This window comes from Mustela nigripes, chromosome 14, assembly GCF_022355385.1.
Source record: "Mustela nigripes isolate SB6536 chromosome 14, MUSNIG.SB6536, whole genome shotgun sequence".
NCBI lineage: Eukaryota > Metazoa > Chordata > Mammalia > Carnivora > Mustelidae > Mustela > Mustela nigripes.
This window is the reverse complement of record NC_081570.1, coordinates 35874326-35899634: the sequence shown is the minus strand read 5'-3', so window position 1 is coordinate 35899634 and position 25309 is coordinate 35874326. Positions and strand designations below refer to the sequence as shown.

General features: G+C 50.0%; 1 protein-coding gene across 9 annotated transcripts in view; it reads right to left on the bottom strand.

Annotated features, from left to right (window-relative positions):
• Positions 1 to 451: 451 nt before the first annotated feature.
• Positions 452 to 25309, bottom strand: part of MAST2 (microtubule associated serine/threonine kinase 2) — a 212254-nt gene continuing 187396 nt past the window's right edge. For 6 of the 9 annotated variants that reach the window (XM_059374594.1, XM_059374597.1, XM_059374595.1 and 3 more), the window contains 20 exons: positions 19373 to 19582; positions 13897 to 13998; positions 12939 to 13071; positions 12065 to 12126; positions 11712 to 11797; positions 11048 to 11256; positions 9867 to 10005; positions 7831 to 7963; positions 6902 to 7067; positions 6291 to 6392; positions 5933 to 6055; positions 5652 to 5761; positions 5182 to 5336; positions 4653 to 4936; positions 4347 to 4544; positions 3500 to 3723; positions 3190 to 3312; positions 2633 to 2769; positions 2325 to 2518; positions 452 to 2015 (listed from right to left, as the gene is read on the bottom strand). In XM_059374594.1, coding sequence (XP_059230577.1) covers positions 508 to 2015; positions 2325 to 2518; positions 2633 to 2769; positions 3190 to 3312; positions 3500 to 3723; positions 4347 to 4544; positions 4653 to 4936; positions 5182 to 5336; positions 5652 to 5761; positions 5933 to 6055; positions 6291 to 6392; positions 6902 to 7067; positions 7831 to 7963; positions 9867 to 10005; positions 11048 to 11256; positions 11712 to 11797; positions 12065 to 12126; positions 12939 to 13071; positions 13897 to 13998; positions 19373 to 19582 — 4398 coding nt within the window. In that variant the 3' untranslated portion in view covers positions 452 to 507. The remainder of the gene's footprint in view (positions 2016 to 2324; positions 2519 to 2632; positions 2770 to 3189; positions 3313 to 3499; positions 3724 to 4346; positions 4545 to 4652; positions 4937 to 5181; positions 5337 to 5651; positions 5762 to 5932; positions 6056 to 6290; positions 6393 to 6901; positions 7068 to 7830; positions 7964 to 9866; positions 10006 to 11047; positions 11257 to 11711; positions 11798 to 12064; positions 12127 to 12938; positions 13072 to 13896; positions 13999 to 19372; positions 19583 to 25309) is intronic. The other 3 variants (XM_059374596.1, XM_059374598.1, XM_059374601.1) reach the window with 2 other exon arrangements.

The window sequence follows — 25309 nt, the reverse complement described above, 5'->3', positions numbered from 1 at the left end:
CTGCCCAAGCTATGTTACTATCTGAAAACCCAAGTATCCCTCCTCTATAAAGCAGAGAAACTATGCTATGTGGCCTTCTGTGGTTCCCCATCACCTACAGAAAGTCTATACTCCTGGAAGTATCTTTAAATATGGCGTCTCCCTGCCTAACAAACTAGACCCATTTCCACTTTGGTTTCTGTTCCTTGAATATACCAGGTATACGGTAAGTGCTATGCTCTTTGCCTGGACACTCGAACTAATCCCACTCTTCTAACCCAGTAAACTGCTACCTGTCATCTGTTCTTCAGGCTTGAGCTCAGATGTCCTAGTCTCTGGGAAGTCTCTGGGAGGTTGGACTAGGCAACCCTCCCCTGACAGTGGAAAGTGTGTTATTTACCACTATATTCCCAGCAGCAGCATAGACCTTGAGTTACATTTGTGTTGACTGAAAGAAAGCAAAAGACAAAGATGGTTTCCAAGAGCATATATTACACAGGTCTGAGTGCAAGAAACAGCAAACAACTGCTATGTTTGCTTTAAAAGCTCATCAGGTACCAGTGCCAGGTCCTGATGCTTTTGAGGGCCCCCTGGGTCTCGGCCCCTCCGGAGTAGACTGGGCCCAGGCTCCTGGATGAGGGGGCAGCTTCTGCATGGAATGTCCTGCCTCCTGTCACCTGAGGCATCAGGCACTTTGGTGATGCCCAGGTCTGGCTCCTCTTTCTCTCTCTCTGCACACTTGGGCTCCCACAGCCGGCTTTGGTGGGGAAACTCACAAGGTGGATGGACCAGCCCAGGGGCACCAGGTGGCCATGACTTCCCCTCCTGCCTGGGAGACAGGTTCTCAGGGTGGGCTGGAGTTATGGTTTCCAAATCCTGAGAGCTGGCCATCCCACCTTCCATTGTTGCCTTTCTGCTTGGGGATGCCCTGTCTGGACCCTCAATAAGAAATTTCCAAGACCACGGGCCTGGCTCTCCAGAGGTGGAGGAGGCAGCAGAACGACTGGTGGGGACAGGTCCTGAAGAGCTGGGACAAAGTGCTGTTAGTGCCTGGGTGTGGAAGTGCTGGGCCTTCCAGCAGCCTTCAGGAGGGATGGGGTCAGTAGGTTCAGCCTCACCTAGGCTGGGGGCCGCTGATGAGGAGCTGGCAGCCTCCTCAAAGGCTTGTGGGATCCCAAGCTCCCTCTGGGGGACACTAGAGCCTTCCATCCTGGGAGGCTTCAGTGTGACCTCTGTCAAGAGACCTGAGACCACTCGGCCCTGACTCTTGGGGTCCCTAGACAAGAAGGCATCCTCTTCCTCACCCTCTCCTGCTCCTGTGAGGGGTGCGGCCCGGCCCACTTCCGGGGTTGGTGCCGAGTTCGGCTCCCGTACACCTTGGCTGTTCTCAGGTCCCTCCTCGGCGTCATCCTCTGAGGAGTCAACCTCACGGATGGCTTCTTGCTTCTGCAGTGACTCTCGCCGTTCAGCCCGGTCCTGTCGGAGGGTGCCTAGGGCCCATGAAGGAGAAGGCTGCAGCACGCCCTTCCCAGACAGTACACTCCGGGTCCCGACCACCTCTAGAGGGCTGACTTCCCTGGGTGGCAGTTCCTTCTTCAGCTCGGGGTGGGGCAGGTCAAGGCTATGCTTTCGAGAAGTGGCTAGCTTCTTCTCGGAAGCAGCAAGTGCTGCTGCCAGTTTCTCAGCTGATTGTACTCTCTTTAGCAGCGGTGAGCGGGGCGGTTCTGCACTCTTGGGCCGTGAGAGCTGCCTGCCCAGAGGAGGCGACAAGTGAAGCTTGGCGGGGAAGGCCTGGGCTCCATGGCCAGACAGGGGTGATGGGGAGCGCTGGGGTGAAGCTGCTGGTGGTGGGGAAGGGGTGTGGGCCAGTGGTGACAGTGGGATGCTGCCGGCTGACTTGCGCCGCGGAGAGCGGTACTGGCGCTGGAGCTTGGGTGCCAGGCCGTGCAGGGAGCTGGGCCGTGTGTGCCCAGAGCCGGCTGGAGAACTGGGCACGCTGGAGCTGGGGGAGCTGCTCTGTGACGAATTCCCTCCCACTTTGCACACACAGAAAGACACATAGACAAAGGCAGAGCAATGTTAGCCGACAGAAGTGACTGAGGGGCAAGACAGGATTAGCCCTGGACGGCCCCAAGATCAAGGTGACCCCACCAGTGATCCAGAGCCCAAGCTACAGAAATAAAGTCACTCTTCACCCCCGAACCCTCCTCCCCACGACTGCTGGGTCTATTGGGGGTAGAGTGAATGGGTTTCAGAATGGGGCCACAGAGAAGCACAGAGCGCCTAGGCTCTTTCCTACCTCCCAGGGGGGGCTGTCTCTGCGATCTGCAGACACTACGTCATACCTGAATGCACAGCATCCGGAGTCACCCGGTAGCCCTGAGTGGGCGATCGGGGGGAAAGGCTGTGGCTGTGTGTGGGAGAGCCTGGCCCGCTCTCCCCTGACGATAAGGATCGGTTAAGGGAGGAAAGGCTGCGGCTGGTGTGGAGCAGGGATGCCTGCTTGGTGATCTTCCGGAACAGGGAGCTCCTCTTTCTGCTGCAGAAACAAGGGTTAAGGGCTGAGTTGGGGCCCAGGACATAGCATGTACTGGGCCCAGTGGCGAGGACCCCCAGCACATGCTGGCCACCCAGGTGGCTCAGTCTGGCTCACCTTTCTTGACCATCTTTGCCCCGGCTCCGCTTACTCCTTCGCGCCATCTTGGCCTTGTAGCTGCCCTTCCGAGCTGGCCCCACTTTAATGGATGTGTTCTCCAAGGGCGTCGTTGAAATAGATACCTTGTTTCCGCTCTGAGGAACAGAGCATGAACCCAAGCTCAGGTAGTGAACTTGTCCGTGCTCCCACCCATACCCTCGGGCGTGGCGACACCACAGCTCTAGCTTTTGCCCCGGCATTAACACGTCTGAAACGCAGGCCTTTATTCCCTCTACACAGATTAGGAAATGGCTCCAACTGGAGCCTGGGCACTTTGGGGTCGAAAAGGTAGAGAAGAGGTTCATCTGTCTTGTTCTTCAGTCCTATCCATGGCTCAGAAGGATCCCTGGGCCTTGGTCAGTAAGGACGTAGCCTTCCAGTGAAAACCCACTGCCCTGGGTGCCTCTGTTCTTAGTGCCACATGTGCCCAACTTTCCCACCCCACTATGGCCAATCACAGACTCACCAGGCCGGAGTCGTTCAGGGACCACAGAAGCAGCACACCCAGCACTAACCTTCAGGATGAGCTCCACCACTTCTGTATGCACGAGCCCATGCACAGGCTCCCCGTTGACATGAGTGATGAGGTCACCCTGACGAAGCCCCGCCTCACTGGCTGGACCTCCATCCTCCACGTGCTGCCCCAGGAAGATAACAGTCCTTAGCCTGGAGCCTGAGCATGAAGTATGGGGCCTGGTTCTGCTGTTACCCACCCTCCTCGGACCCCTGAGGATAGTGTGGGACAGAAGCAGAGATAGACAGGGATAGGCCCTGGTGAGGGGACGATGAAACTGGGAAACAACAGGTCTGGATGCCGATACATACCCACACCATGTGGTGCACGGTGTAGATGTCCGATTCACCCATGTAGACACGGATGGCCCGCAGGGTGAAGCCATACTTCTTGCCAGCTCGGTGGATGATGATGGGGGGCCTTGAGCTGCTGAGAGCTGGCAAGAAGTCCCTGCTTGGAGAAGAATCCCTGGATGATGGATTGGATGACTGGGAATGTGGGGACATAGGGCTGGCCAGTGGAGAAGAGGTGTGTTCTGGAGAAGGAAAAGACAGGACTGAGCAGGTGAGAGGACGCGCCTGGCCATGCTCCCAGCCCAGCCCCATCTAGGCTGCTAATCCCAGGCAGCTGTGGTCACAGGCAGAGCCTAAGCCCAGGGACATCTCTCCCACAGACATGGGGCAGCAAAGCTCCTCATGTGCCCAGAGCCTCCACAGGAGCAGCTCGCACTGCTCATACTTCACTCATACTTGTATCCATCAGGGGCCGTAGGGCAATTGTGATTCAAACATCCCAATTATTCTGTGAGCTACCACTAGTTTTTTGACGAGAACTTGAGGCTCAGAGAGATTAAGCAACTTTGTCAAGGTCAGGAGCTATTTGGTGATAGAACAAGGACTTGAACGTGAGTGCTCTGCCTCAGAGCTGGCCTTTGTTACACAGTGCCATCTTGCCCTGTGGCACATGCACATGCTACCTGACACCAGTGCACAACACAGACCTCCTGTAACGGGGCAGCCATGGCACACAGCTCTCGGATACCTGCTCCTCAATACACAACGTACAGACGTACCGGCCACATACAGACTCCTGCCACAGACTCACACAGATTCCAAGGCCCTTCCTGTGAGTTTTAGCCTAATTCCCTGGGAGCCCTACCTGCAGGAATGAGGAGGGACAGGGTTGTGGCTGAGGCAGACTTGATCACTTTGTTGATGGGACGAGCGGTGCGCTTTTCCACAGAGTCCCCCGAGAGCAGCCGGTGGCGGGCCCTGCGTACTGCCAGGTCACTGATGGCCTTGGCTGTGGCTCCCTCAGTCAGCTGTGGGGTCCCACGGCCTCCTGGAGTCTCCACAGCTGTGGGCCCAAGTGAGCAGTGAGACCTGCAATGCTGCCGAGCCTCCCCACCCGGCCTGCCTGCAGCAGCCTCCAGGCCAGGCCCTCGGGCTGCCTGCTGGGCCACACCTGAGCTGGAACCGCAGCTCTGGCCAAAGGGCTCCTCGTCTAGCTTTAGCCGCCGCTCCACTGGACGTTCAGGGGCAGGCCCCGATACACCTTCTCCAGAAGGGGGTGTCAGGAGCCATGTCCCCTCCTGCTGTTGTCTCCTGGGGGTGCTGCTGGCCTCCTCGGGGCCCTCAGGGAAGCGGGGGGCATCCAGGAGGCCTGAGCAGCGGCGTCGCACTGTCAGTGGAGGGCTTGAGTCGCTCTCCGTGTGGGACGACTCAGACACCGACAGCCGCTTCCGCAATCTGTGAGATATGTGGCCCAGGTGAGACAGGCAGGCGGTCTCCCTCCTCTGGCCCAGGCTTCCTTAGGGGCTCACAAGGGTTATAAGTCCCAGAACTTCTTCCCTTGGACAGTCCCCTGGAAGCCATGCTTGTGATGCCTCCTCACTGCCCCCAGCACTCCACCCTGCATCTGAATCTCATCCATGATCAGAAACAACAGATGGGTGGCTGTGCGGCCCACCCTAGGGGGAGTCCTGGGTGCTCACATCTCAGGGGAGCCGATCACCCAGCTCCGGTCTCGGCCCTTCAGCCCTGCCAGGCCATCAGAGCGGTCGTCCTTTTCCTCGCTCAGGCTGCGCTTGGTGGGGGGTGGTGCCCGGCGCTCCTCGAGCAGTGACAGACGCTCCATACTACTGTACACCTGTGGGAAGAGTCTCTGCTGTCCCAACAGCCACACCGCCCCAAAGTGTCCTTGGCATCTGAAGCCCAGGAACTGGAACGAGTCCTGCCCTTTCCTCTTCCATGCCAGGTGCATACTGGAGGAAGCAGCTATCCCACCGTCGGGGCCTGGAGCACTTCTTGCAGTCTCTGCTATACGCAGGCCCAGCCCTTTCTCCCCCTTTTCCTAGGGCCGGCCCCATCACCTGCTCCCCCCACGGGCCCCAGCCACAGCCCCTGACAGGCCCTCTTCTCCCAGCCCTCCTGCTCTGCCCAGCCTGGGCCTGCCGCGTCGCACCTTGCTGAACCTTGGAGAGCATGAAGAGAACTGGCGGATCTCCAGGCAGCCATCCTCACTCACTTCTTCCTCATCCTCTGAGTCCACATGGTGGTAGCGCTCTGAGCGGGCTGGACCAGACACACAGGACGGTTCCCTTCAGAGGCCCCTGGTAGTGCCTCCTTTTGACCCTTATCAGACCTCAGAGGGCCTGAAGAAGTTGCTCCTGATGCCAAGTTCAGGGTGCACAGGCGTCTCTGGGCAGACAGGATCCCCACTCCTCCCCATCCCCATGGCCTTACTGTCAAAGTAGCTGGTATCATCCTCTGACTCCAGCTGGGGAATAAATTCAGCCTTCTGCCGAAGAAGTCCTGTCCAGTCCAGACCGGTAAAGAAGGAATGCTGCTTCACCTCAGAGGCGCTGCCTGTGGACAGGAAGGGCGTGGGCCAGGGCGCGGGTTGAGCTGTGTGGGGTCCCCACCAGCGAGTCCAGTGAGAACCCAGCCCTCAGGAGGCCGGTCCTGAAGGCCTCCACTCCAGCACCTCTCTTCCCGCACTTACAGGAGCAGGGCAGTCTCAGGGCCAGCCCAAGCTTCCTTGGTGAGTGGACTCAACCACTCTCTTGCAAGCTGTGAGAAAGGTCAGGTGGCCCTGTCCTACCTGTGCCCAGTCTCTCCAGAGGGTTCTGATGGAGCAGTTTGGAGGTGAGGTCCTGGGCATCGGGCGGCAGAGCATCATCCCCCTCAGGCCACACGATCTCATCTATAGAGCGGGGGAAAGAGGGAAGGAGGGGCTTACCGCGGGGTCTCAGAGGCTTCAGGCAGAGTGGGGAGATACAGAGGAGGGTTCTAGGATAAGAGATGGGGAGGGAGCCACAGAGGGTCCAGTCCAGAGCCCCTGAAAGCCTTGCCTGGGGCCCAGCTCCTTAAGTTCTATAGGTTCCTGTCCTCCTGGGGGGCGGTGTGTGTGTCACATCCACTCACCATGTCCCATCCTGTGATCCAGGACTTCCCCTGTCCTGAAGCTCTAGCTCAGCCTGACTCGACACTTCAGACACTAGTGTAGTCACAGACACACACACCGCAGGCACATTCATGCCAACACACAGGGTGACACAAACAGAACAAGCCCTGGGTGATAGTATGCACATGCACACACGCGCACACACACACACACGTGAAGTTACAACATAAGCCTCACAGGTGAATGCATAAATCATATTTGTGGGTCCAGACTCTGTCTCCCTAGTGTACCAGGGTGACGGTACCTACCACTGATCACTTGCCCAAAGAGCTCCTCCGGAGTATCTCCAAAGAAAGGGACGCAACCCACCAGGAACTCATACAGGATTATGCCCATGGCCCACCAGTCCACCGGCTTTCCATAGCCCTGACGCAGGATCACTTCAGGCGCAATGTACTCCGGGGTCCCGCAGACCTGGGCACAGAGAAGCCAGGCTGGCTCAGTGTCCTGAGGCAGCTCACTGGCATCACGGCTGAAGGGGTGGGGATGTTCCCACTCCTGGAGAAGTCTCTGAATGAAGACTCCGCTTCCTTCGGTTAAAGAGCAAGGTCAATAGGAACCCAGAGTATTAGAGCTGGAACTGCCGGTGGAGTACTTCCCAGTTAAACATGTAATTTGAGCCTAGAAAACCGCCCCCTGAGCCCTCAACACCTCTTTATGGCATCTAGTTCCCAAACTGGCCTCTACCCTCCAGTCTCTCAGAGGACTGTCCCTACAGTCACATGACTACTGCAGGGACTTGCGGACAGTTACCATCTGAACTGTCAAATCAGGAAACATCCAGAGGCTACTCTCAGGACGCTGGGTCACAGCCCAGTGGAAACTTCGAGCTGTGCTCCAAGAACAACAGACTCCAGAAGGGCCTTGCCCTTGACTGAGGCTAGGAGGATCAGGAATCATCTCATGTTAGTCTCTTAGAGTAACAATGGTTATGTGACCTATTTTCTCCAAACCCCGAGGAAGAGGATTTTGGATTTTATATCCATTATGATTCTTGAGGCCCACCCCATTTTCCAAATGTGCTACCTTATCTCAATGCCTCTCTGGAACCAAAAATCGGAAAAGATAGAGGAGTTCCCAGTCTTAACATGTAGCCACGGGGTTGAGTATGTGGCCCCTCACCCCATATTCTGAAGTCTGGACCTCAACCCCCAAGGTCTCAACCATCCTTCCTTACCTGCTTGTCTAGGAACTCCCGGGCATCCTTCTCAATGTGGCCCTCGTACAAGTTTGTTGTCAGACTCATGAGGCCAATTTTAGAAAGGCCAAAGTCAGTAAGCTTGATGTGTCCCATGGATGTAATCAGGAGGCTGGGAAGTTAGAGACACAAAAGTATGGGGTTATTTCCTGGTTTTCCAAGAGTGCTGATTTTAGTATACGCCCAATTTTCCCACTCAGGCTTTTATAGGCTTCCTGTGGGACTTAAGCAGGGTAGCTTCAGGAGGGAGACAGGCAGTTGCGAAAGAAAAGGTGTCTCTGGCTTTGTGAGTTCTGCATTTTGCACAAGCAACTCACCTGCCTTTTGCCCATTCACCCAACTCGTTACCGTTTGCTGCCTTCAAACCATATTCTCTGCTGGGGGCAGGTACCAGCTAGCTGAAGGACAGACTTGCTTCCACAGAGCAATTAGCCTCAGCCCACAGCTCTCGCCATACCCAGTCCCCTCCCCTCACCTGGGTGTCTCACCACACCCAGGCTCGGGGAGAGGGGAAAGGGGCACAGAATCGTGTGCCATGTCCACAGCTGGTTTTAAAGGAAAGCTAGCTGGGAGCAACCAGAGATAGGACTTCACAGAAAATGGTCTCTTTCTTCTCCAGTCACATACTCTGCCTGAGTCATTTCATTTCATAACAAAGGCTTCACCCTGCCACTCCTTTATTTATTATTCCCAAATCAGCATCTTCCCAAATATTATTCCCAAATCAGCATCTTGACTTCCTTTAAGAGCTCTAGGCCTACTAACTGCCCAGAGGTCTTAAAGCACTGTGAACTTGACCTGTCTAAAAAAGAGCCACACCTCCTAATGGATCCTCTTTGCAGAAAATGATCTGTTACCTCTGAGCTCTGTGATAAGTACCTTATTATTTATATTCTGGCTTCTAAAAAGCCTTACAACAGAGTAACTAATAAAACAAAGTAGGTATGATTACCCACATCTTAAAGGGGGAGGAACAAAGAGCTTCGGAGGTTTAATTAACGGATCCAAGCTCGTAGAGTTAACAAGTGGTCATTTGAACTCTGGTCTGTCTAGTGTCAAAGCCACTTTCCATGACAGAGGCTTATCCTCATGCACTAGTTCTGAGCTGGAAATATGGAAAATATCCCAGATTCCTGCTCCCTTTTCCTCTCCCACACCCATGCCCTCCCCCACATTTTGGTTTCCTTTCTACGTCCTAAACAGTTTCCCCTCTCTTCTGTACCCTGCAGGCGCGGTTGGCTTGGCCTGGTCTCCTGCAGCAGCCTCACCATCTTTCCGTTGGCAGAGTGATCTTGCTAAGCCTAAATCAAAATCTGAGCGTGTCATTCTATCACACCTCTGGCTAACAGGCCCTTTGAAGACTCGCTAGGACCGTTTACAATAAAACCCAAACCTAACAAAAAGACCCCTGATGATCTACTCCCTGCCTCTCTCTCCGGCCTCATCCCTTACCACTCTGACCAGTCAAGCATCCCTGTCTCCGTGCAGTGTGCTAAGGTAGTTCCCAGCTTGCAGCCTCTCATGCCTGTGTGCCTTTTGCAAATCCTGCTTCCTGGCTTTAGAAAGCTCCTCCCACCTTTCCCCACCTGACTAATGCCTTCTGAGAAGGAGCCTGTAGGCAGACCGCTGTTTCCCACCCTAAAGTTCTGTAGGTCAGGGACTACCTTACAGCCCAGATTATAGTGCTTGGCCCAGACACATCAGTAAATGTCAGAACACTCCTTCAGCCATCTCCTAGATGGTGCCGACTTTCTCTTGCTTGGTTTCTTTAGCAGAGGTCTTCAGGGACTTTTACATGTCACTGAGGACTTACGAAGCCCCGGCCAGACTCGCAGGCAACAGGCTTTGCATTTGGGGCTGTCAGGGGCCAGAGAGCTAGGCCTGGACAGACACCCGCACGAGAACTGTTCTCAAGCAGCCATTCTGGGACAGATTCAAATACGCTGTGTCTGCCTTCACTTATTTAGAGACCTAAGAGGGAGACCTCGGACTAGGGCCCCAGAGAGTGGGCGTACTTGTCAGGCTTGAGGTCACGGTGCACGATGCCGTAGTTGTGCAAGTACTCCAGGGCCAGCACGGTCTCCGCAAAGTACAGACGCACCATGTCCACAGGCAGGGCCCCGATGTTCTTCAGCAGGGTGGCACAGTCTCCTCCTGCAAAAGCCCAGGACACTCTGAAGGAAGGACCCAGTTCCCTACTCAGGGTGGTCTCAGGCTTCCGGTCAGTGAGGCCTCGGGGACTCCTCTGGGGCTAGAGACTGGGAGTCTCGCTCTTCCGGTGCTGGGACAGGGGGGCAAACAGAATGTGGGGAGTCGCAGGCAGAAGTGAGTCTGCCAACGGCTGTCACAGCCACTCTTCAGGCCAGGGAGGGTAGGAAGCTGGGCCTTCATGCCTGTGAGGGGACTGGCAGGGGGAAAGCGATGTGATTTCCAGGTGGGAGTCCTGCATATTACAAACACATCTGACTGAGCCTCCAGCCTTTGTCCACTTATGTCCTTCCTGTTGGCTATCCTTTGGTTTTTGAATAAGGCAACATTGTAAACTCCCAGCACTACTCCCTGAATTAAAAGGAGAGTTCTGTTCAGCTTCAACTTCAAGACTTAGGCCAAGTATGTCTGGAAGCTGCACCCAGCAGTGCAAAGGGAAGAGTGAAGGTCACTGGGAAAGCTGTCGTCTCTCCCCCAGGAGGCCCTGTGATGCTCTTTGACTCCATCCCCAGAGTATTTTGTGTGGTGTGTCCCCTTCAAGGGATGTCCCCTTCACCAGCCATCCATCAGGACAGTGGCATTCCTCCCTCCCGCATGCCACCCTGGGCTTGTGTGGCTCTGCTCCCTCCTTTGTTCCCGCCTGGGCCAGCCGTAGACAGCATCCAGGCTTTGGGGCAGAGGCTTCTACAGCTGTTGGGTTGATGCATCCTGTCCCCAAAAGCCTCTCTTTGCACCTGACATGGACAGCCTCACGGCAGTTACTAGACCGGAAGCCTCTCCCTGGGTGGGGCAGGGAGCCTTGTGCCCACCATGTGGCCCAGCCATATGGCCGAACTGTCTCTGAGACCCTAAGGCAGAAACCAATGCCAAAGAGATTGGGAAGCTGGGCCCTGAAACGTCACCCCTATCTAAAGCGGCTGGTTGCAGCTCCGGGCCAGGCCTCATACAGTGCCTTGGCCTCCATGCCAGGCCACCTCTCCCCCAGTACCTTCAACATACTCCATCACCATGCACAGGTGGCGCTTGGTCTCAAAGGAGCAGAACATGCTGACCACAAAGGGGTTCTCGGCAAAAGTCAGTATGTCACGCTCCACGAAGGCCTGCTGGATCTGGTTCCGAAGGATCAAGTTCTGCTTGTTGACCTTCTTCATGGCAAAGCGCTGCCGGGTGGACTTATGCCGCACCAGAAATACAGCTCTGGAAACACAACCCATCCCATCTCCCATGGGCCCTCAGCACCTGGGCTGTGCTCCCTACCGCCCAGAGTGGGGCATCCAAATTGCCTCCTATCCCACTTTATAAATGCACAGACCAAAGGAGCAGGGGTGTCCTTCTTGATGAGAAGGATCTGGGTCTCCTACCCACAGAACTCTTCAATTTCCCAAGACACGAAGTCCCGAGGACACAGTTCAACCCTTCCCCAGAGCTCAGCTAGAGGAGGACTGATACCAAGAGGAGCGGGGACCTTGTCTGGGAAAGGAACAACGCCAGATGTTAGAGGAAACTGAACTCCTGTTTCTCCATGAGGCTTTGGGGAGGGCCTATCCTGAGGCAACTGCCACCCAGAGGACCGGGTATCATACAGTTCCAGAAGGAAGAGCCCAAGGGCTGACTCAGCTCCAGTCTTGGCCACACCACACCCCTGCCTTTACCCATAGGCGCCATTGCTGATGAGCTTAATAGTTTCGAAGTCCTCTTCAGAGGGTGTCTTTTTAGATGTCAGAGATGCCCCACGGCCCTGGAAGACAAGAGCAAAGGCAGGAGGCAAGCATGTTCCTTAGAGCCCAGGTGCTCAGGGAAGCTGGAGGCCCGGCATCCACTCAGCTCTTAGTCCTCATACAGCCCCACTCAAGCTTCCTAATGCAGGAGCTGAGTGACTTCGGAGACAGCAGGTGCAACCATCCACTCCCCATCCTGCCCTCAGATGTCCTCTCCAAGAGGACTTGCACCCTCTGCTTCAGAGGGCCCAGCCTCTGGGATTGGGGCAGGAACTCAAGGTCTTTACCTCCACTGAATCATCTGTCTCTGGAGTGTCAGGACTGTCATAGCTGCTCAACTGGGCCATTTCTAGAAACAAAGCAAGGGCACAAGAGAAAAGTGTGCACAGCGATGTCAAACATCCCGACAGTCCCCTCAGAGCACACAGTGGCACGTACAAGGTGGGCATCTGGATCTCCTGCATCAGGCTGGGTGCAAATGTGGTCCTGTGGCTCTCTCCCCAGAGCAGTCACAGTTTTAGGACCTGTCTGCCAAATAATAGTGCCACTCCTATTTCTAGAAGCCCAGTGCCATTCACAAGGCCTGGCAAATTTAAAAAAGTTTACTTCAAATTTAGGACAATTCCTGGAAAATAGAGCCAAAGGTGGGGCTATCGGTCTGTATCCCACTCCACCGGTGAGGTTGGGAAGCAGGGAAGGTGGATGAAAAGAGATCAGGGACTTAGAAGCCCAGGGTTCCTGTGGGAACATAGTTGAACCCTGGAGAATGGAGAGATCTGCTCAAGCCTGGGTTGGGACCCCACTGAAGTCACAGAAGGGCCAGTAAGGTGGCAGAAGGGGAGGTAAGCATGCACAGGAGGTGGCCATTTTTGAAAATGCAATTGTGGTCCTTTGCGGTTGACCTCTTTTGACCTTAGGTTCTAAATCCAACCCAGCGGGGCTCATGACAATCCGGGTTGGGTTATATCAGGTAGATGTGTAAACCAATCTGAAGGAGGAGCTGCACCATCACAGAGAAAATGGGGTTCCTCCGACAGCCCTGAGGCCCCTGGTGCTGTGTTGTGTCCATGTCCGATCTAAGCCTCTTCTTCAAGTGGCTTCCCTGCCGTTAGAACTTGTTGGCTGTGGGGTGTGTCTGCAGCCACGAGGCAGCATGCTCACCCTCTAGGGGATCCCGTGTGAGGCCCAGTTGACTAACGATGTAGCGGGGAATGTCACATTTAATCCCTTGTCCCTCTTTGGCATGGCCCTCGGCTGCTTCTAACAGGTGGTAGAACTCTTCAGGGTCAAACTCCTGCACCAGGGGAGAGAGGCAGTCAGTGGTGAGGGCTACAAGGGAAGGCCTCTTTGATGTTGACAGCACATGCCCCAAGCATGATGAAAGGACTTTTTCTTTGTGATCGGACACCCTTGCCCCCAAATGCCCAGAAGCTTCATGATTCAGGGATCATAAGAATGGGGACAAAGCCGTCTTCCAGGTCAGCTCCAGGCTGGACAGCCTAAGTATATGCTGTCTTCCCGACAATAAGAACCAGACCTTTTATTTGTTTTCTAGATAGCTCAGCCTGTTGACCTGGTCCGGAGCCTCCTGCCAGCCACAAACACACACACACATGCACACACACAGACACACACACACACGCACACACACACATACACCTGCCTTCAGATATTTACTGGCGCCCCCTGTGTGCTAGAGGTTGGAGAACCGTGAGGACAGTACAGCAGTCCTGTCCCATCGGAGGCACTAAGAGACTAACTGCATGACAGAGGAAGCCCTCAGGATCAGGGACTCTGCTTTGTTCTGTGTCTGTGTCCCCAGCGCCTATCCTAAATTAGGTGCTCAGTAAAGTGCTGGGTATGGTGAAGTGAAGGACTCGACCTATGCCAAGGGAACTGTTCCGTGCTCCTGACCGCCCAGACCTGACCACCTGGGGCCTGCTGGCTGTGAGGGGGACAGACTAATACTCCTCAGGAGCAGCCATTTTCCTCACAGGAACTCGTCTGGGCCCCCACATTGGCAGATCATATTAAATAAGGACTGCCGCAGTTTTGCTGGTAGTAGGATACTTCCGCTCCATGCCCCACCCCCTCTCAACCTTCCCAGGAGTGCGCTCACCAGGCATTCCAGGAGTCGAGCTGGGCGGGCAATGACAATCATCAGCTTCTTCACCAGCTGCATCACGAAAGCCACTTCTGAACTCTCTGAGCGCTCGTGAGCCTGCAGGGAAGACAAAGGTTGGTGAAGCAATCCACTGGCACAGCATGGCGGGGCTGATGCTGGCCAGCGCTGGGCAGAGCTGGCTCTGGGGAGAAACGGTGGGGTAGTTCAGAGACTTCTGCAAAATGAAGACATTAGAGAAAGCCAGTGCACCGTGACAGGGAGCTCTAGGACACTACATGACACCACGGAATGTCACAGAGACACGTGCCTTTACCTGTTCCTCCATCCAGACCCCAGCTCAAGGGGCAACTCTCATGGGAGCTTTCACTGTTCACTTCCCAACCCAGGCAGAATGTCAGAAACAGAAAGACTTCAAAGCAGGAGGGAGGCGAACCAATATCATTTTAGAAAGATCCCTCCGGCTGTGGTGTGAACAGTGCAGGGAAGAGTGCAAGCCGAAAAGGGGGAAAAAAATCCATGAAGGGGCTACTGCAGTAACGTGCATGAGAAAGCCAGAAAGCCCAGCAGGAAGGATGGAGAGAAAGACACAGCCTGGGACCATTTCTGTGGTGGAGGACTGAGTAGACCTGGGGGCTAAAAGAAGCAAGAAGAGAAGGGAAATACTGCTACAAGTTCAGGGGCATTTCGCAAACCCACAAATGAAATAAATATAAGAAGGTAAGTAGTTCGGGTAAGGCCGGGTGGAAAAGCTCTGTTTTGCACGTGCAGAGTTTGAGTTGCCTAAACTAACCTATACTAGATACTTCCTTGGGTATCTACCCAGCCCAGGAGCCTTTCTTTTTATGGAAACCGCTCTGACATCTAGCAGCTACACCTGGATTGTGTGGCTGCCCCTTCCAGCCCACCTCCAGGAGCTGACCAGCATGGATGACTCTCCTGTGAATTTAAAAATGGATGGAAAGGGGCACCTGGGTGGCTCAGTGGGTTAAGCCGCTGCCTTCGGCTCAGGTCATGATCCCAGGGTCCTGGGGATCGAGTCCCGCATCGGGCTCTCTGCTCAGCAGGGAGCCTGCTTCCTCCTCTCTCTGCCTGCCTCTCTAATTGTGATCTCTGTCTGTCAAATAAACAAATAAAATCTTAAAAAAAAAAAAAAAAGGATGGAAAGACAACTGTTAATATCAGCGTGGCAGAACTGTATAATCTACTGCTGGGTGAAAAGGGATGGCTGCATCTACCAAAGACACAGAGGAAAATGGCATGAGAGCACAGTGACCACTTCCTGAGCTTCCCCCAGCTTTTGGTTTCTGGTTTTGGTCCCTAAGGACCCAGTTGTATTCCTGTCTTCAATTCTTGAAGACCCACGCTTTTTCATCTTGATGATTAGTTTCCCTTCCTGCTTAAACTACTCTGAGCTGGCTCGCTACTACTTGCAACGGAAGAATACTAACCAACCTGCCAAGCCAAAGTGGAGTCCTCTTTCTGAAGCAGCTAGCAACACGGATCTGGAGCTAGAGAGAACAGGGAGGGAGGGATGCAGTCAGGTGGGTGGGCTCAGAGTAGGGGCGACAGTGGGAGACACCGAAGGAAATGAAGCTGTCAAGGAGAGCATGAAGAAAGGAGGAGGAGAACCGATACACAGGGTGGTGCCATGCAGAGCACCGGCATTTAATACTTTTTTAAAAAAAAGAGTGTTTTGTTTTTTTTTTAAGGTAATCTCTCATCCAAGATGGGGCTCAAATTTACAACCCTGAGATCAAGAATCGTGTGCTCTTCCAACACGAACACCAGCATTTAAGAGCTGGGTGGAGTAGGAACTCGTAAAGGGGCAGCAAGACTGTAAGACTGGAGAGAACAGGGTCAGGACCCCCAGTGGGGCAAAGGGGCCGGGAGAGGTATTCATGGCGCAGAGCTCTGCGGAGTTGTGAAGACAGATGAGGATGGGAATAGGCCACAGGATCTATCCGGCAATTGGTTGATTTGTTCCTTGGTGAATTTTGCCTGAAACAGTTTTAGAGGAATGGTGGGAAGGGAGAGTAGAAGGCAGAAGACCAAGCAGTGAACAGGTTGTTAGGAAAGAATAACAGCAAATGAGGACCATTAAAAAAAAAATTGGTTATGATATGAAGAGAGATGCTGGGCACTTGGTGAATAGAATAAATGAGTTTTATTCTTTTAAGATTTAGCCCAAATATCAAGTGTGAATCTTCATCTCGGTTCTCTGGCTGTACCCCACCCCTCACCAAACACACAAGAACCAGAAGTAACTGCTCCCCTTTCTATGTTCTGTTGCTCGTATCACATGGTACCGCATGTCTAGTTGTCTGCCTCTCCAGCTACATGGTAGAGCCTCGTGAGATCGGGGCTCCTTTTCTTCCCTTATGTGCTAAGACCAGCACAGGGCCTCTTACATAGAGGATGTCAATGTTTGTTGACAGAGTGTTTGAAGAGATGATCTCGGGCTCTGGAATAAGACAAACCTGGGTTTGGGTTCTAGCTGTTCAGAAAAGAGTTACGCTGGGCTCACCCAGCCTCTTTTAAAAGCTTTGGTTTCCTCATCTGTGGATTTGGTGGTGGTGCGAACATTACATTAAATTAAATGAGATCATGTATTGCCTAGTATGCACTGAGTGCTCTATAAATGATAGTGATTTTATTTCCAATGTAAATCTAACCTGCCATTTTCCAAGTTAAAACCATTCAGTAATTTCCCCATTGCCTTTGTGATAAGACCTAAGTTCCTCATAGACACACTTCAGCCTTTGCCCCTCCTCCCAACTTCTCCCATTCTGACTCTTCAAATTTATCCACCAACTTTTCCCTGCAGGCATCCCTCACCTAGTCTTACCAGACTACTTCATCTGTGATTTCTGGAATGTACCTAGTTCCTCTGTGCCTCTCACAAGTGGTTGGATTCCAGAGGCTGGCTCTTACCAGCTCCTGGTGGGCAGACTGACCCTAAGTGGTTGTTCCTGTGAATCCTTTGATTACTTTCATGTTACATTTACTATTTACATTTGCTTTGTTGTACACAGATTTGTAAATATTATTGCCTAAGATATTTGTATATAACTTGGGCTCTGTAGCTTTTTAAATTCAAAATTCACATGTTAATGACTTATGATGGTGGTCTACTATGGGCATTATGTAGTTAAAAAAGAAAATACTTCTCAAAAAAATTTTTAATGTGGAAATGATAAATTTCACAGAAAGCAAAAAAGGAAAAAAGAACAACAAAAAACATTTTCCTAAGTCTGGTGAACTCCTACCTACACGTCAAGACTCAACTTTTCGCAAACCTTCCATGCAGAACTGTGCTCAGAATGGACCTCGACTAGTCAATGCTCCTCAGTCAAAATCACTATAATACATAAAAGTGAGAGAATTCATGTAGAGGGCTCAGGGTGTTGTCAGCACACAGTACACTCCAATAAATGATAGGTGTTCTTTCCACTTGTTGATGGGCCACTCAACAGCAAATTCCTTGAGCTGGAACATGGAACCAGATTTTTATGCATCCCCAGGACCCAGCACATCAGGGAATGGATGAATGCATTGGCTCCGTATTCAGTGCTCTTACTGCACAACCTACTCCCGGGGCAGGGTGGGGTGTGGGGTATGGGGTCGCGAGTCTTGGAAAATGCCTGAAGGCTTTGGGCAAGGCTCTGACTTTAGCATTTCAGAAGATCAATCTTAGATATACAAGCACTGGGGAAGTCACTCGGGCTCGGGCTCGATCCTTTACCTAAGGCCACAGTCCTGGATTCCTATCCACTGTCAGAAAGTTACTCTTGAACAGAAACAAAGAGCTGCCAGGGATTTGCATGTGAATTTAGTGTGCTCAAATCATACTTTTGCAAGATTTGAATTTAAGCATTACTCTTGAAATCAGGAAAAAAAGTGCATTTTTGTAGAAGGAGGCACTTTTTCATCTATTAAATCAAAACTTTCCTCACTGTGACTCTTGCCCACTAGGTTAACAGGCCTTTTAGAGGACAGGGAACAATCTGCTACCTATTATGTGAGAAATCTTTCATATTTGACAGCAATAATCATGGCCATCTTTAGTCATGTTTTCTTTAGATTCAACTGTTTCCTAATTAAAAACAAAACAAACAACTCCTCGCTCCTAATTTCTGGACTAACACACTGAAGTCCTGTTTGATCAACAGCTCTGGGTTCTCAGCTCAGTTGTTAGGACACCAGAGCAAGGTCAAGTGCCTGGAGGTAAAAGGGGTCTGAATTAGGAAATACTCTAGTACATGAAGGGGCACATGTTCTCCCCACTGTACCCCACTGGTGTAATACGAGGTAAATGTGATTTGAGGGGAGACGGCAATGGACGCCTGACTATAGAGGCGAAGAGGAAAGCAAACCCTGGAGCAGAAAGCATAGGGTGAGAACTCACTGCATGGGGCACCTGGGGGGCTCAGTTGGTTGAGTGTCAGACTCTTGGATTTGGCACAGATCATGATTTTGGGGTCCTAGGACTGAGTCCTGTGTCAGGCTCATACTCAGCACAGAGTATGCTTGGGATTCTTTTTCCCTCCCTCTCCCTCTGCTCCTCCCCCACCATTCATGTGCGCTCACGTGCTCTCAAATACACAAATAAAATCTTAAAAAAAAAAAAAAAAAAAAAAAAGCCGGGGGGGGGGGGCGCCGTGCCTAGGTGGCTCAGTGGGTTGAGCCGCTGGCTACGGCTCAGGTCATGATCTCGGAGTCCTGGGATGGAGCCCCACATCGGGCTCTCTGCTCAGCAGGGAGCCTGCTCCCCCCCCTCCCGCCTACTTGTGATCTCTCTCTCTCTCTGTCAAATAAATAAATAAAATATTTAAAATCACTGGTTAAAAAAACAAAACAAAACAAAACAAAACAACTCAGGGTATACTCTGGTCTTGACCATCTCTGGGTTACTTTATCTCTAGCCCCCCAAGAAGTCTTTTCATATTGGGGAAGATCAGGTCTCTAAACACCTAAATCTCTACCAGCGAACTTCTCACCATGTAAATACAAAATGTCAGCAAACGGATAAACCCACAGTGCAAGACCTGGCTGGTTTTCCCTGGGGTTAGTGGAAACAGTCTGAAGGCTCTGCTTACCCCAGTATTTCCACTAGAAGAGAACCCACCACAGTCACTGGGGCCACTTTTAGGCTTTGGGTTACAAACGCAGTCAAGTATTTATGAATATTACCAATGTTGGAACCTCAGGCAGAGTTTAGTGGGATCATATAAAAAGCCCACAGAACTGCGTTCTTTGGATACCAAACAGGTTTCTCTTAGTGATGCAAGGGACTGAGGAGGAACCGAAGTCCATCAGCACCACCCTTGGGTTTAAGTCCTGCATATGAGCAAGGAGGTGACAAGCCCTCTAAGAAAACTGGAAACACCATTAATGCCCTTCTCCTAGCTCGGAATAAATAATCCACTACCTCACCGAGGGTGTATCAGGGTTCCAGCACAAGGACACTCACATCTTGTAGAAGTTTCTCTAAATTCTCTTGAAGTTCATAGAAGTAGTGTGATGTAATGAGACGGTTGCGGGATTTATCCAGGCAGTCTCGGGCCATCTCAATCACCTGATGATGAATAAAGCTCAAGGTTCCATCTGCTAAGGGTAGCACACTGTCTGGAGTGTTGGAGGAAATGAATTCTGCAAGACGCTCTTCCATTTGCGCGGTGGCCTGCAAATAAAAGCAGGAAAAGTGACACTTCCCTTCTAGTTGCAGCTTAGTCGGGAGCTCAGCCCGAGGATAAGCTCTGTGATCCTGGTTTCCCGATCCTGCATTTGGGGAACCTGATGGCTACACACATGATAAGATGACCCTTAAGTTAAATCAAAACAGCCAAGGGGCTATTCAGTGGGTTAAGCGTCCAACTCTTGGTTTCCGCCCAGGTTGTGTGATCTTGGGGTTGTTAGATCAAGCCCTGCATGGGGAGTGGGGAGTCTGCTTCTCCTCTCCCTTTGCCCCTCCCCTCCCTCATGTACTGTCTCTGTCTCTAAAATAAATAAACAAATCTTTAAAACAAACAAAAACATTCTAGTCCAGGCCCTCTCTCATCTGGCCTTGTCTCTCTCCCCCACTCCTTGGAGGGTATGCTCTTTTGCTCTGAGGACATGGAAGTGGTTGCTGCTCCCCACCCCCACCCCCTGCCCCCCACCCTTTAATGGGCTAGCTCAGGCCTGTTGATGTTGTTCCTTGTGTGTGGCTCCTTCACCTGCCAGGCCAGCCTGGCAAACTCCTAGCATTCCTTCCAATTTCAGTTCCCACATTGTCTGTCTCTCCTCTGGGAAGTCTATTTTTTTTTTAAGATTTTACTTATTTGGCAGGCAGAGAGAGAGAGAGAGGAGGAAGCAGGCTCCCTGCTGAGCAGAGAGTCCGATGTGAGGCTTGATCCCAGGACCCTGGGATCATGTCCTGAGCCGAAGGCAGAGGCTTAACCCACTAAGCCACCCAGGTGTCCCTCCTCTGGGAAGTCTTTGATTCCTCCAGGCCACCTAGGATTTCCTTTCCTCTGTGCTGCCACTGGCCCTCCCAACTGCATAATCTTACTGCATGGACACTGCTGCTTTCTAAAGACTTCTCTGCACTGGGAATTTCACGTCAGAGAGAATTTGATTTATCTCAGGAGCCTCTTACTTGACCTTAGGACCCAAGTGGACTAAGCAGATGCTCAAAGAGTGTTTACTGAAGGTGTGAACCTGCCTCCTCATGGACCTGGACCCTCAGCAGGGCAGAAGAGGTGTCTGGCTCAGAAGCTTCTTGGGGACCTAACTGCATAGTCACGCCAAATGATAAATTACACCAGTTAACAAGTTTCTGGCTGCCTATCTAGGACTTGGCCTTCTTTCCTTTGCCACTAGGGGGCAATTTCTGATTTCCAGTGTGTGTTCAGGGGTGTGTGTGAGAGATATTTTCACCATAAGCATAACTAATTGGCCATAAAGCAATTTTGCTGTAAAGGAAAACAATAACTGGTTGACAGTTTCATTTGACAGTTTGGTTTCATTTCTCCAATGATGCAGTACTCTCATTCTTCATACAAATCCTAGCCTTCGTAATAGTCTACACAGTGGCTCAGAATTTTGAACCTACATTTCCCACATAATCTGGAACGTCTATAAACGGACATGTGACAATATGCTAAGGACAAACAACAGCATGGAAGGCTTTCACAACACAACACAAGGCTTAGTTATAAATACTTATCCTCGTGAGGTGGCTGTGTGGTCGAGTCAGTTAAGTGCCTGGCTCTTGGTTTTGGCTCAGGTTGTAATATCAGGCCCGCACTGGGCTCTGCACTTGGCTTGGAGTCTGCTTAGGACTCTCGCTCTTTCTCCCTCTGCCCCTCCTGCTCATGCTTGCTCTTTCTCAAATCAATCAATCTTAAAAAAAAAAAAAGTATCCTTGTATGTAGAAACTAATACTCTTAATGAAGGATGAAATTTTGGTGAAAAAAGAAAAAGTGCAAAGCCAAGCAAGAAGATGAATCACAAGCAAACCCAAAATGTCTAATATTATAACCAAAAGACTTTGAAGACAAGTGCAGAGGTAGAATCAAAATAAAATCAGTCATTTGTGCTGTATTGCCATGAATCTACACTATACATTTTGAATGTATTAAAATATTTTGTATTTTGCAATAGCCTTTTAATTTTGTTATTTGTTTTTTGTTTCATTATGCCTCTCTAATGAATGTTCTTCATTTATTTTGGGGGATCTTAGGTTTTACAGCAGAATTGCCTAGCAGCCAATTAGTTATGTAGTGAAAGTGCTTATGTGAAACCATCTAGAGCCATTATATTCGTTTATGTGAATACAAACATGTATCTAAGTATATGTGCACACAGGTATATGGTGTGTGAAGAGAGAAAGACAGGGGGAGGGAAAAAGGATGGAAGAAAAGGAATCTTAATACATTTTTCTCTAAGGGTGCATCTTAACATTGATGGAGACATCCATACAAAGCACATGCAACGCTAGAATGACAATACTATATGTAACACATATGAGGAGAGGGACGAAACATGTGAGGTGCATTTTAAACACTACATACTCCTAAACTTTAAAAAAAATTTCATTTAAATTCAATTTATTTAACCTATAGTCTATTATTAGTTTCAGGGGCGGAATTTAGTGATTTATCCGTTGCACGTACTACTCGGTGCTCGTTACATCACATGCCCTCCTCATTGCCCACTTCCCCCTCCCCCCACCCACCTCCTTTCCAGCAACCCTCCTTTTGTTTCTTATAGTTCAGCATCTCTTTTGGTTTGCCTCCCTCTCTATTTTCATCTATTTTTCCTTCCCTTCCCCTCTGTTTATCTGTTTTGTTTCTTAAATTTCACATGAGTAAAATCATATGGCATTGGTCTTCCTCTGACTTATTTCACTTAACATAATACACTTTTGTTCCATCCACATCATTGCAGGTAGCAAGATTTCATTCTCTTTCATGGCTGAGTAATATTCCATAGGATATAAATACGACATCTTCTTTATATATTCAACTGTCATCAGACATCTGGGCTCTTTCCATAGTTTGGCTATTGTGGTCATTGCTGCTATAAACACTGGGGTGTCATGTGTCCCTTCAAGTCACTACATTTGTATCCTCTGGATAAATACCTAGTGTAATCACTGGGTTGTAGGGTAGATCTATTTATAACTTTTTGAGGAACCTTCTTACTGTTTTCCAGAGTGGCTGCACCAGTTTGCATTCCTACCAACAACCCAAGAGGGTTCCCCTTTTTCTGCATCCTTGCCAACATCTGTTGTTTCCTGACTTGTTAATTTTAGCCATTCTGATTGGTGTGAGGTAGTAGTATCTCATTGTGATTCTGATTTGTATTTCCCTGATGCCAAGTGAGTGATGTGGAAAATTTTTTTAAATGTGTCTTTTGGCCATTTGTATGTCTTCTTTGCAGAAATGTCTGTTCATATCCTCTGCCTATTTCTTAACCGGATTTTTTTGGTTCTTTTGGTGTTGAGTTTGAGAAGTTCTTTATAGATTTTGGATACTAGACCTTTATCTGATGCAGCATTTGCAAATATTTTCTCCCATTACACAGGTTGCCTTTTAGTTCTGTTGACTGTTTCTCTTGCTATGCAAGAGATTTTTATCTTGATGAAGTCCCAATAATTCATTTTTCCCTTTGTTTCTCTTGCCTTTGGAGACATGTCTAGCAAGAATTTGCTGTGACTGAGGTCAAAGAGGTTGCCACCTGGGTTCTCTTCTAGGATTTTGAGGTCTTTCATTCATTTTGAGTCTATTTTTGTGTGTGGTGTAAGGAAATGGTCCAGTTTCATTCTTCTGCACGCGGCTATCCAATTTTCCCAACACCATTTGTTGAAGTGACTGTCTCTTTTCCATTGGATATTCTTTCCTGCTTTGTCGAAGATTAGCTGATCACAGAGTTAAGAATCCATTTCTGGATTCTCTATTCTATTTCATTGCTTTCTGTGTCTGTTTTTGTGCCAGTACTGTACTATCTTGATGATTACAACCTTTGTAGTATAGTTTGAAGTCCAGAATTGTGATGCCTCCAGCTTTGGTTTTCTTTTTCAACACTGCTTTGGCTATTTGGGATCTTTTCTGGTTCCATACATATTTTAAGATTGTTTGTTCCAGCTCTAAAAAATGCTGGTGGTATTTTGATAAGAATTGCATTGAATGTGTAGCTTGCTTTAGGTAGCACAGATATTTTCACAGTATTTTTTCTTCCAATCCATGAGCATGGAATATTTTTCCATTTCTTTGTGTCTTCTTCAATTTCTTTCATGGGTGTTCTATAGTGTTCAGAGTACAGATCCTTTTACCTCTTTGGTTAGGTTTATTCTTAGGTGTCTTATGGGTTTTGGTGCAATTGTAAATGGGGTTGATTCCTTGATTTCTCTTTCTTCTGCTTCATTGTTAGTGTATAGAAATGCAGTTGACTTTTGGAAACTGATTTTATATCCCGCGATTTTGCTGAATTCCTCTATCAGTTCTAGCAATTTTTTGATGGAGTCTTTTGGGTTGTCTAAATAGATTATCGTGTTGTCTGTGAAGAGTGAAAGTCTGACTTCTTCTTTACTGATCTGGATGCCTTTTATTTCTTTCTGTTGTCTGACTGCCAAGACTAGGACTTAAAATACTAGGTTGAACAACCATGGTGAGAGTGGACATCCCCGTCATGTTCCCGACCTTCCTTAGGGGAAAAGCTCTGTTTTTCCCCATTGACGAAGATATTTGCTGTGGGTTTTCTGTGTTTGGCTTTTATGATATTGAGGTATGTACCCTATATCCCTCCATGGTGGAGAATTTTTATCAAGAAAGGATGCTGAATCTTGCCAAATGCTTTTTCTGCATTTACTGAGAGGATCATATAGTTCTTGTCCTTTATTTATGTAGTATATCATACTGATTGATATGTGAATGTTGAACCACCCTTGCTGCCCAGGAATAAATCCCACTTGGTTGTGGTGAATAATCCTTTTAATGTACTGTTGGGTCCTACTAGTTACTATCTTGGTGAGAATTTCTGCATCCATGTTCACCAGGGATTTTGGTCTGTAATTCTCCTTTTTGGTGGGATTTTTGTCTGGTTTTGGGATCAAGGTAATGCTGGCCTCACAGAAGGAGTTTGAAAGTTTGCCTTCTGTTTCTTTTATTTTCCTTTGCCAAAAGGCTGACTTTTAATGTTGAACTCTCAGAAAGTATTAATTTTTTTTAAAGATTTTATTTATTTGACAGAGATCCCAAGTAGGCAGAGATGCAGGCAGAGAGAGGGAGAGAGAGAGAGAAAGAGAGAGGGAAGCAGTCTCCTCACTGAGCAGGGAGCCCAATGTGGGGCTCGATCCCACGACCCTGAGATCATGACCTGAGCCGAAGGCAGAGGCTCAACCCACTGAGCCACCCAGGTGCCCCAGAAAGTATTAATTTTTTTTAAATTTTATTTTTTAAATTTCTTTTCAGTGTACCAGAATTCCTTGTTTATGTACCACACCCAGTGTTCTGTCCAATACATGCCCTCCGTAATACCCACCATGAAGCTCACCCAACCTCCCACCCCCTGCACCTTCAAAACCCTCAAATTGTTTTTCAGAGTTCATAGTATCTCATGATTCATCTCCCCCTCCAATTTCCCCCAACTCCCTTCTCCTCTCCATCTCCCCATGTCCTCCATGTTATTTGTTATGCTCCACAAATAAGTGAAACCATATGATAATTGACTCTCTCTGCTTGGCTTATTTCACTCAACATAATCTCTTCCAGTCCCGTCCATGTTGCTACAAAAGTTGGGTATTCATCCTTTCGGATAGAGGCATAATACTCCATAGTGTATATGGACCACATCTTCCTTATCCATTCATCCACTGAAGGGCATCTGGGTTCTTTCTACAGTTTGGTGACTGTGGCCCTTGCTG